This window comes from Macrobrachium nipponense, chromosome 10 (genome assembly GCF_015104395.2).
Source record: "Macrobrachium nipponense isolate FS-2020 chromosome 10, ASM1510439v2, whole genome shotgun sequence".
In the NCBI taxonomy this organism is placed as follows: Eukaryota; Metazoa; Arthropoda; class Malacostraca; order Decapoda; family Palaemonidae; genus Macrobrachium; species Macrobrachium nipponense.
The window spans coordinates 109387519-109400018 of record NC_087204.1 but is presented as its reverse complement, the minus strand read 5'-3'; the positions used below and the strand labels follow the sequence as shown (position 1 = coordinate 109400018).

Here is a 12500-nt window from a genome sequence, read left to right as displayed (position 1 = left end):
CCTCCGATTCGACTGGGTGGTATTTATAGTGGGGTGGGGTTCCGGGTTGCATCCTGCCTCCTTAGGAGTCCATCACTTTTCTTACTATGTGTGCCGTTTCTAGGATCACACTCTTCTGCATCAGTCCTGGAGCTACTTCAGCCTCTAGTTTTTCTAGATTCCTTTTCATGGATCTTGGGATCGTGCCTAGTGCTCCTATGATTATGGGTACGATTTCCACTGGCATATCCCATATCCTTCTTATTTCTATTTTAGATCTTGATACTTCCATTTTTTCCTCTCTTTCTCTTCAACTCTGGGTGTCCCATGGTATTGCGACATCAATGAGTGATACATTCTTCTTGACTTTGTCAATCAACGTCACGTCTGGTCTGTTTGCACGTATCACCCTATCCGTTCTGATACCATAGTCCAGAGGATCTTTGCCTGATCGTTTTCTATCACTCCCTCAGGTTGGTCTGCTCGTACCACTTATTACTGAACAAGGTAGCTGATGTTTCTTGCACGGCTCGTGGAGGGGCTTTTTTGCCACTTGAATCATGCCTCTTTTTGTACTGGTTCTGTGCAAGTGCCGGGCATTCCACTTGGCTATGTGGTTTATGGTTTCATTTTTCGTATTGCACTTCCTACATATGGGAGAGATGTTATTTCCGTCTATCGTTCTTTGAACATATCTGGTTCTTAGGGCCTGATCTTGTGCCGCTGTTATCATTCCTTCAGTTTCCTTCTTTAGCTCTCCCCTCTGTAGCCATTGCCAATGTCATCGCTGGCTAGTTCCTTTAGTCCTGTCTCATGTATTGTCCGTGCATTGGTTTGTTGTCAGTCCTCTGTTCTTTCTGTCTTTCTCCTGTCTCTGTATATTTCTGGGTCTTCGTCTACTTTTATTAGTCCTTCTTCCCATGCACTCTTTAGCCACTCGTCTTCACTGGTTTTCAGATATTGCCCCAGTGCTCTATTTTCGATGTTGACGCAGTCCTCTATACTTAGTAGTCCTCTCCCTCCTTCCTTTCGTGTTATGTATAGTCTGTCCGTATTTGCTCTTGGGTGTAGTGCTTTGTGTATGATCATTTGTTTCCTGGTTTTCTGATCTATGCTACGGAGTTCTGCCTTCGTCCACTCCACTATTCCTGCGCTGTATCTGATTACTGGCACTGCCCATGTATTTATGGCTTTTATCATATTTCCGGTGTTGAGTTTTGACTTGAGTATCGCCTTGAGTCTCTGCATATATTCTTTCCTGATCGTGTCCTTCATCTCTTGGTGTTTTATATCTCCTCCTTCCATTATTCCCAGGTATTTATATCCTGTCTCATCTATGTGTTTGATGTTGATCCCATCTGGTAGCTTTATCCCTTCAGTTCTCGTTACTTTGCCTTTTTGTATGTTGACTAAGGCGCATTTTTCTATTCCAAACTCCATCCTGATGTCCCTAGATACAATCCTTACAGTCTGGATTAGGGTATCTATTTCCTTGTTATTATTATTATTATTATTATTATTATTATTATTATTATTATTATTATTATTATTATTATTATTATTATTATTATTATTAGTATTGAGAAATTCAGTCTCGTAAAGAACAAATTGTTAATAAAATTCACAATTATATATTAGAATATATTTCTATGTAAAAAACAGACTTTCGACCTCCCAGTGTAGACGTTATTATTATTATTATTATTATTAATTATTATTATTATTATTATTTTATTATTATTATTATTATTATGCACAGTGACTCACTTTATTAGGTGAACGAACATGAAGAACCAAAGATCTCGAAATGTTAGCCCATTAAACTGAAGGACCTTTCGAAATGTAGCAAGGCAGATTCATTCTTTTATAGCTCTCTTTTCTTCTCGTTTTCGTTGTTATTTGTGTTAAAGGTTCCTCTTTTAAGCTTCCACGGGTTACCGTTCTAGATTCCCATAAGGCAAAACACCTTAATACTATTCTTCTAAATATCAATGTATTATATTTTTTCTTTTCTAATAAGTGAGATCTCTTCTTTCTCTATTTCCACTTACCTCCTCTTACTTCTTCCTAATGAACACTGTTTTCTTTGATAGCTTGAATTCCAAGTCAGTGGCCCTTGTGGGCTTGTTCCGTATAAGTATGGGTTATCTTATGAATAATAATAATAATAATAATAATAATAATAATAATAATAATAATAATAATAATAATAATAATAATAATAGGGGTCCTCTGAAAAATCTGTCCCAAACCCGCTATTTCTAGTTCGATGGTTTTTGGTTCTGCCATAGCTAAAGTCTTTGAAACTGCACTTCATACTCACTCAGTCACTTGGAATTTTACTTTTATCTTTTGTCATCAGTGTGGATCCACAACGCAAGGACGACCAAAGCGTTCTCTCATATCCTTACTTATGCATGTCACCTTCCAGAAGGATAGATCAGAGCTTCTAGGATCTCTGGAGACGATGGACATGGGTTTCACGTCAAGCCCTTTCTTACAGTTATCTCAATTTTTTTTCTGCCGATTTATGTGAATTTTCTTGTGGTTATTGCCTTTTTGTCATTGTTCAGATACTAGAAAGGTATACTTACTTTCCTATGTTGTTCCCCATGACCTGTTTCTTCCCTTTTTCATGTAGTTTTCATAAGCAGCCTCCCTTTAACAATCTCTTGGCGTTAGAGCTCGCTTGCACCAAATTCTGTTGATCAGAAGTCATCCACATTGGTATCTCAGCGTTCCTTATCATTTTATTTTAGCTTATCTTGTGAAATGCTGTTGTTCCGAATATGGACACTATTCCCGAGTTGAGCCTGTAATTTGAATTCCTTATTACCTCCTTAGAGAGAATTCCCAGGTAGCTGCCAACAATAACCTCCATTGGGAATTAGGATATCAAATAGTGAACAGTTAAGGCAACGTTTTATCCTCTCAGCTACAGAGGTGAAAAGTGGGAGGAATGAGATATGTTCCTTCATATACCTGGATGGAATCATATGCTCATCCTTTAGCTTTTCAGCCACACAGGTCATACAACCCTGAACTGGCTTGGAATCATATAAAAAGACAGATATACTCTATCTGCTTGTATTCCCATTTGACTGAGTGGATCAAGTTATTGACTAATAGGATAGCCTCTTCATTTATTCCCACAGTAATTCAAGGCTCGTTGCGATTAGCGTATGAGATATTCCTTTGTATTTAGGTAAGAGGTTAATGTTGCTCTTAAATTGTGTGTGTGTGTGTGTATATATATATATATATATATATATATATATAGATATATATATATATATATATATATAGGTGTGTGTGTGTATGTATGTTTGTATGTATTCATATGAAGGCATTCATAAACCTGATCAGATCAATTTCAGTACTGCCTTTGACCTGGTCAGGGATAAGATGTAGGTGTCGAAGGCTGTAATACTTTTTTCTTTCTTTTTTTGAAGTAACTAGCAGAATGTTGTTCAGTGTATAGTGCCAGTTTAAAAGCAAGATGACTATTATAATGTGCATATAAAATCACAGCTATGCTTTACTTTTATTAGAGAAACATAAATAAATTCCTATCATCTTTAAATGAAGTCACTTAATACTTGGGAGCACCATAAGCAGGAGTGGGATGTCCGTAAGCTGGGGTTGGGTGTCCATAAGCCGGAGTTGGGTGGTAGGAGGGCTTTGGGGCATGGTAGGGAGCGGGTTCAGGGTACTTGGCCTCGCCCTCGTACCTGACCTCAGCCTGGTATCCCTTGTAGTGGTCGGCGGTGTAGGTGACGATCTGAGTGCGACCGTCGGGGAGGAGGACGTGGTATTCGCCGGTCACGAGATTACCGTCGGAGTTGGACTTGTGGCCGTAGTCTAGGCCCTTGTAGTGATCGTTGACTGCGTAGTCGAAGTTGAAAGCACCTCCTTCTGGAGGAATAGATGGTGGCGATTGTGAATTGAGTTGCAGAGGGAAAGATAACGGTTATAAATAGTCTGGGAGATATGAGTGAAGGGTAAAAAGTATAAGTTTCATGTCAGTGGCCCTAAGGCTTGTTCCATATGGATAGGGTTTATCTTGTGAATATAATAATAATAATAACTTCTCTATTCGTCGTACAGTCATAATTATAAGATGAATAGAGAAGACTAAACAAATCGAATGCCGTAGAAACAGCCATTATTTTCAACGCTGTTGCTCTCAGAGAAGGTCTCTTCTATAATAATAATAATAATAATAATAATAATAATAATAATAATAATAATAATAATAATAATAATAATAATAATAGATAATTTACCAATATCAAACCTGCTGATAGTTTGTATCTTTCAGTTTACATTCTTTTCATTCAAAAGTATATAGGTTTTTAAACTACTTAGAATGCATTCAACATTATAATTATAACCAACATTTTGCTGTGCACGTAGTGGAATATTTGATATGAATTTACATCAAAAGTTGAATAGAGAAATTTTTAATAGAAATTTGCATCAATAGACGAATCTCCCCTCGTGTAATACTGGTCAAGGGAAGTATGATAAGTTCGCCATATTTAAAACTAATTTTGAAAGTAAAACTAGTTTAGGGAAATTCAAGATGGTATATGCAGTATTCAAACAAATTTTAAGAACAAAGTGGAATCAAACAAAGAAACATTATATCTATCATTCTGCTGTACATGTTGAGTAATATTTCATACGAATTTACATCAAAAGTAGAATAGAAAAATAATTAATAGGAATTTGCATCAATATCTTAATCTCCCCTCACGCATTACGGTATTAGTTTAGGGAATCATAACAGAGTATATACATTTCTAAGCTGATTTTAAAACCAAAGCTGCAAAGGTGTTTAAATGATCCTTGCAGCACATTTGGTGGAATTAGGAAGAGAGTAAAAAAAGAATCTTGCAAGAAGAGTAGACTCTCACCTCATAACTTTCAGGAGCATGGTACGAAACGGGATGAGCAGGTGCTGGGTATCCGTAACCTGGCCTGTCGGGACGAGCCAATGCCACGGTTGCCAGACAGCACAACAGAATTGCCTGAAATAAGCAAATCCAAAGAGACATTGAATTTCTTTTCCGTTTTCCAAAACACTATATATCACAATTCCCTCAACAAACTGCACTCATAGATCAGTCATTTCATCAATGGAAATGTGCTAAAAAATATATATATACATCTCTCGTGTCTCACCCTAGAGTTCATGATGGTCGCTTCAGAATGTGCAGAAGTCGAGGAGTTCCTTAATATATATACTATTTACTCATGGTCAAGGAGTGTCTCCAGTCTTGGGCCACACCCATTAGTGTAGGTCGGTATCCTGTAATGTGGGATTTTTGGCCTCAACGGGCCTGCTGAACTTGAAAATAGTCAGCCACAAAATACTTTCGCTCATAATCGCTACTAAAAACTTGTTAGTTCGGTTATGTTGATGCAAAAGTGAGTGAGTTTTCCAGTTTTCGTATAACTTGGGCCGACTGCGTCTTTATTTTTTGGTTGTAGACGTAACTCGACATCTAGGGATATGTAAACGAAAATTACTTTAATGACAATCTCTTTGTGATCAATCGAATATATAAAAATGCTTTTTATATTCACATTAGAATATTTAATTACAAGGCTTTTCTTAACCATAGCCAAGAGAGCCGCAAACAAGATTGTCTGTGGTGGAATTTCAAAACTATTATGAATTAATTAATGAAAAATTTATAAATTCCTCTTGAGTTTGAAAAGCATTGACGGAGATTATGTGGGATTTTTAAGTTTCAAATAACATTCCAATGTATTTCAGTATATATATATATATATATATATATATATATATATTATGTATGTATATGGTGTATAGGATATAATATATATATATATATATATATATATATATATATATATATATATATGTATATATATATATATATATATATATAGTATATATATGTCTATATTTATATATATATTATATATATATAATGTGTAAAAAAAAATTAAATTTATTTATATAAATTAGTACGTGGACGTTGCTTAAGCTGAAAATTAGTGACAGATATTTTATAAATGTTCTTAATGAAGGCATGGTCGGCTTCATAAAATACCAAGAGAATCTCTTAGGAAGCGTTCATTAAGTTAACTGACTAATTGATATTGAAAGTCTTCTGAATTATACATAAATATACATACTTGTATACATATTTGGGTGTATGAATGTATGTAAGTGACAGTAATTTTTCACTGCAGTGCTGCTTATCATTTGATCAGTGAAATTGATCACTTTCGTCCGGAAGAATAAAAGCCAGATATTTGTTTTTGGTCAGACTCCGTAAAAGCCAAAACTATTCCTATCTCAGCTTCTGTCGCGAAAGTCACCATCTCGGTTTTTTTTTTTTTTTTTTTTTTTTTGTGGACAGGTGGACAGGCCTTTTATTAATGCTGCCTCTCTCTCTCTCTCTCCTCTCTCTCTCTCTCTCTCTCTCTCTCTCTCTCTCTCTCGTGATTTCAGATTTTGAACACTTTACAAAATAACCAAATCTGAAACTGAAAGTATGGCGTATTGGATTTACATTCATTATTTTCATTTTCCTACCTCTTTGATATTGTCCAGTCTCATAAGTATTTACTCGAATTTCCGCATCGTCTTATGATTGATACATTTTTCAGTTTTCTGTAAAAGAAAAATTTTCTGTCCGCCCTCAGATCTTACAAACTACTGAGGCTAGAGGGCTGCAAATTAGTATGCTGATCATCCACACTCCAGTCATCAGCCATACGAAATAGCAGCACTCTAGCATCAGTTGTTTTTGTTATATTGAAGGTTAACTTTTGCCGTGATCGTGTGTCTGGCAGCGCTATAGGACAGGCTGAAAGCTTCATGGGCCTCTGCTCTTACAGCATTGTACGCTGTAGAGAAAACTCGATTGCGTGGAAGAAACTTAGGCGCATTTTTTATTTATTTTTTTTTCTAGAAATCTATACTCACGATACAACAGAATTCACTTAGCAAAGATAATTTAGAAATATGTTATTAGTTCACTAAGTCTATATTCAACCCAACAGCACCTGAAAAAGAACCGAGCGTATGACCTCAAAACACACTTAGTTCCATAATTGCGGAATTGAAGACTACAATTCCTCATTTTACCTTCCCCTAGGCCGACAGTACCGTCTAAGTATAGGAAACACAACCAGCTATGGTTTCCCAAGTTCACTTACATTCCTGAACGCTGAATTGGTAACAGCGCCGGTTTTTTTTTTTTTTATTACAATAATGAGCAAACAATTTCGCCTGGGAATAGACGATAAAGATCGACTTCTCTCTTGGGGATTTCAGCCATTGGCCTCTTGATTTGTCAAGTCGATATCCCTCCCGCTCAGCCACAGGAGTAATGAAGGGAGAAATTATTTACACGTAACTGAATGTATTCCGGAATCATAGCAGGCATATTGCAACCATATCTAGTATCATCTGCTCTCCAGTTCCTCCTCGTTGGACGAGTGGATTACGTGCTCGCCTACCGATTCATGTAGCCCCGAGTTCGATTCCCCGCTCTGCCTAAATGGAATCAGAGGAGTTTCTTTCTGGTGATTAGAAATTAATTTCTCGATGTAATGTGGTTCTGATCCCACAGTAAGCTGTAGGTCCCGTTGCTAGGTAACCAATTGGTTCCTAGCCATGTAAAAGTATCTAATCCTTCGGGCCAGCCCTATGAGAGCTGTTAATGAGCTCAGTGGTCTTGCTAAACTAAGATATGCTTAATATTATCTGCTCTCCATTCCATCATCCGTGAGTAGACATATTTCATTCCACATTATATGGACAACCTCATCCAGGACCACTCCTTTCAAACCCTCTGTGAATGAAGGATACAATGTTGACCTAGCAAATCAAAGTCAATGGTCAGCAGATCATATCAACAAATTGGAGGTTTCTCTGTCATCATCACTAGAGGTGTAATGTATTCTCTTCATTAAGAATTAAGGGTGTGATTTTCACTAAGTTCAATATTGAATGGTCGCGGCTTTTATGAATTATCCTTGATGTTCTTTTATATATCTATATATATCTATATATACATATATAAAATATGTATATATATTATTTATATATATGTATGTACAAAAAAAAAGAGAAATTCAGATAAAGCCAAGTAACCTAGACTTTTTAAAAAGGGAAATAAATATTAGGTAAATATAATGGTGATACATTCTTGTGGTTTCTTAGAATAAAAACATAGGTATAATTTTACTACATTAATTTATTGATATTATAAATAGAGATTTACATCTAATCTATAACTCAATAGGCAGAAGCTGGATGTCCATAAACAGGGGTAGGATGGCCGTAGGATGGGGCATGCGTCCCATAAACAGGGGTAGGATGACCGTAGGATGGAGCTGGCGTCCCATAAGCGGGGGCAGGATGATCATAGGATGGGGCAGCCTTATAATGCCCTGGTTCGGGGTACTTAGCTTCCCCCTCGTAAGCGACCTCAGCCTGGTAGCCCTTGTAGTGGTCGGCGGTGTAACTGACGATCTGGGTGCGACCGTCGGGGAGGAGGACGTAGTACTTACCGGTCACGAGGTTCCCGTCGGAGTTGGAGTTGTGGCCGTAGTCGAGCCCCTTGTAGTGGTCCTTGACGTCGTAGTTGAAGTCGAAAGGCATTCCCTTCTGTCAAGGACGATGTTGGTAAACCATTGAAAGAATGATACAAGTTATACAGTTTATATATATATATATATATATATATATATATATATATATATATATATATATATATATATATGTATGTATATGTACATGAATAAAATGATACTCATCTAAACCAGATTGGCACAGCCTTTTCAAAAATAAAGTATAAGCATAATTTTTTTTTTTAAATCAGTATAAATAAGCGCGAAAAGTAAAGGCAATTTTACCTCATATTTTCTCATAGCCCGTAGGACAGTTTGTGATCAGGGGCAGAGTACCCGTACCCGTCGTGGACGGGTCTGTCTGGACGGGCAATGGCGACAGCCCCACCAAGCAGCACAGGAAAATCACTACAAGGGAAGATTTTGGTTTGAGTATCTCTCTCTCTCTCTCTCTCTCTCTCTCTCTCTCTCTCTCTCAGATCTTACACACACATACTTACATTAAGTACTTCAATCAAATCATTTATCCTCAAACGATGATGTGAGAATTAATAGTCTGTCTGTCTGTCTGCCTGTCTGTGTGTCTCTCTCTCATTATTTATATATATATATATATATATATATATATATATATATATGTAGCTATATATTCACAAATAGTTTGTATGCACACACACACACACACACACACACACACACACACACACATATATATATATATTATATATATATATATATATATATATATATATATATATATATATATATTGGGAACACAGTTCTTCGCTGGCTTACACTGGTGTTCATGGTTGAAACTCTTGCAAATGATGAGGTTACTTGGAGACACTATTGCATATATACTACGCATTCACGGTCACTCATAGTTTTTTCATTGGATTTTGGCACACCCCGTTGACGCCTTTCGGTTCCTTTTCAGCAGGGCAAAATTAGCAGTTTATAAGATTACGAAAAAGATCAAACTTATTCTGCAAAAAGGTTTTGATTGTATGAGTATACCTTCATTTCTACTGTGAAGTTGTAGAGTTTCTGATTGTATTGTTTTAACATCCCAGATATTAAACCACGGACGCGCTTTTCAATATCGAATTCACTATTTCCTTTGGGTGTAAACTTATTCCCAAGGTATGGTGAATCTGATATTATGAGATATCTATAGGTCGGTGTCTGTGAATATGAATGTCACGCATGTGTGATAGAAATTCTTATATGTTCTCTATATATATATATATATATATATATATATATATATATATATATATATATATATATATATATCTATATATATTATATATATATATATATATATGTAGATAGATATATATATATATATATATATATATATATATATATATATATATATATCTATAGGGATAAAAGGAGCCCATACACACCAAATAGTAGAGAAAAAGTTACTATATTTCAGAGACTGCTGTCTCCCTCTTCAGGTAGATGAATGAGAAAAGTTTACAGAAAAAGGTGGTATTTATACCAAGAGGTCCATCCACAAACAAGCCAATTTAAGTCACCCCCGCCTGATAATCTTCCTTTAATCTTCTTAAGGGTTGGTTGAATGAAGAGGTTGTCGATCGTGTCCGAAATCCATGCTCCTTTTGAGATGTTCATTACCTGCCTCTCTTTTATTAAGGCCGATTCCATCATTTGACTCTTGTACCGGCAGTTGCTGCTATATTACACGTGACAAATTCCAGTTTATTCTATGGTTATGTTCATTTATATGGTTGAAAATAGCAGAGTTCTGTTGTCCATACCTAACTGACCGTTTGTGTTGTAGTAATCTCTGGGAAGGGATTTACCTGTAAATCCGATGTAAGATTGGTCACAGTCCTGGCATGGGATTTCGTATACCCCCAGAGTCCTTTGGAGATGCCTTTTGTTGGACGTTAATCAGGGATTTGGCTAAGGTGTTTGGGGTAAGTAAATACAAAAGGGTTCGATTTTCCGAAGGGATTGGTTATTCTCTTAATCGTGTCCAGGTGGGGAATTATTATTTTTATTGTTGGGTGTAGTCTCTGGTCTTGTCTTTAGGGGGTCGGTAGAAAATTACGTTGCTTTGTAATTGCTTTCTCAATTATATGGTCAGGATATTTTAAAGACGAAAGTTGCTTGCGAATTAGTTCAAATTCTTTTTCCAGGAATTCTGGGGAACGAAACAAATTCGTAAGGCTCTTAAGAACAAGTTACTAGCTACACCTATCTTGATAGTACTGTCGTGATAGCTAAGTAGTTGAATGTATGAAAGTGAGAACGTTGGTTTTCTGTATATGGTGTGAATTTGTATTCTGTCGTATCTCTGATTATTAAAACATCAAGAAAAAGAATTTTGTTGTCTGTTTCCCATTCAACTTTAAATTTGATGCTGGGCACTAATGTGTTTTAATTTCGCGAGGAATTCATTAAAATTGCCCCACCTATATCCCAAAATGTTAGATATCATCCACGTATCTCATCCACAGCATGTTTTTGGGTTTTATTGCATTTATTACTGTAGTTTCAAAGTATTCCATGTACAGATTGGCTAGAACAGGACTTAAAGGACTACCCATACTACACCCGAATTTTTGCTTGTAGAATGATTCCCCGAATGAAAATACGTTATTAGATGCACATATTCACTAGCTTTATTATTTTGTCAAGCGCCAAAGGGTAAATGATCTGAATCGGGGGATAATTTTACCCTTAAAAACTGAAGAACGTCCTGTATTGGTACTTTAGTGAACAGGGAATCTACGTCAAGGCTTAAAAGTTTTATGTTGTGAAGTGGTATATGTGCTTCTCTGAATTTGGGCTCCTTTTATTAGATGGAATTCTGTTGTTACAGAACATTGTTACCAGTCATATATATATATTTCTTTATATATATTATATATATATATGTATAATAAATATATATATTATATATAATATATATATATATATATCTAATATATATATATATTATATATATATATATATATATAAATATATATAGTATGCCTGTAAAAATTTTTCTGTTACATCAGAATTCCATATAATAAGAGGAGCCTGTAGCTGCCGTTTTCTCAAAGCCACAGGGATGAGATGTATAAAAGACACACACTGTTACTCACGTCACACTTTATTAAAAATTTGATAAAAAGTTCAAGTTGATATCACTAAACACTTTAAACCAACTTGAAGCTTTAAATCACTTAACACTAGACACTATAACTTAAGTTAACCATTACTGTAAGGGCTTATAGTTGGTCATTACTCCAAGACCAGAGAACCAATGATGAGTACTTTGCTAGTATTACAAGGCGACGAGGTTCAAGAAACTGAAAACAACAAAATATACAAACTTAATAAAACTGTTAAATAGACATTCCATAATAAACAAAGAATTGATAATAGTTTGATATAACTACAAAACACCACAAACATGAAAAAGAATATATACAAATTTCAGTAAAGAAATAAACTTACATCTGTGTTACTCTAAGCTACATCCAATACAAGCGAAACGAATTTCCAAAGAAATGTTCTTTACACTTTGAAGACTACTTCTGCTCTGTCAGTCATTAAAAAACCTCGATCCTATTCCCAGAAACTTATAACTGTTACAGTGTAATTCCAACACTGATAACTACCAGGATAAACAATCTTTTCAAGAACTACTCAACAACAATTAACAAACAAACAAATTACAGCAGTAGCAATCCAAAATAGACTGAACAATGTTTACATGTAAAACGGACAACATATCTATAGTATAATTTAACCCTAATCACCAAGTTAAAAAACAAAGCTTATTATATGATTATATACACAACTGGTTTCTATAAAAAGCTGCATTTACAGAGCCCATAAAAACACCAAAATATAGAAAGAAAGTACTATATTTC

At 35.5% G+C, this 12500-nt stretch overlaps 2 protein-coding genes across 2 annotated transcripts in view; both read right to left on the bottom strand.

The window, feature by feature from the left end:
• Positions 1-3517: 3517 nt before the first annotated feature.
• LOC135224090 (cuticle protein 19-like) lies at positions 3518-4742 on the bottom strand. The gene is made up of 2 exons (XM_064263000.1): positions 4739-4742; positions 3518-3894 (listed from the first exon to the last, which is right to left on the bottom strand). The coding sequence occupies exons 1-2, from the start codon at positions 4740-4742 to the stop codon at positions 3572-3574; spliced, it is 327 nt and encodes a 108-aa protein (XP_064119070.1). The 3' UTR covers positions 3518-3571.
• Positions 4743-8204: 3462 nt separating this feature from the next.
• The window catches only part of LOC135223895 (pro-resilin-like), a 71592-nt gene continuing 67296 nt past the window's right edge, over positions 8205-12500 (bottom strand). Inside the window, exon 2 of the mRNA XM_064262813.1 lies at positions 8205-8635. Coding sequence (XP_064118883.1) covers positions 8264-8635 — 372 coding nt within the window. The 3' untranslated portion in view covers positions 8205-8263. The remainder of the gene's footprint in view (positions 8636-12500) is intronic.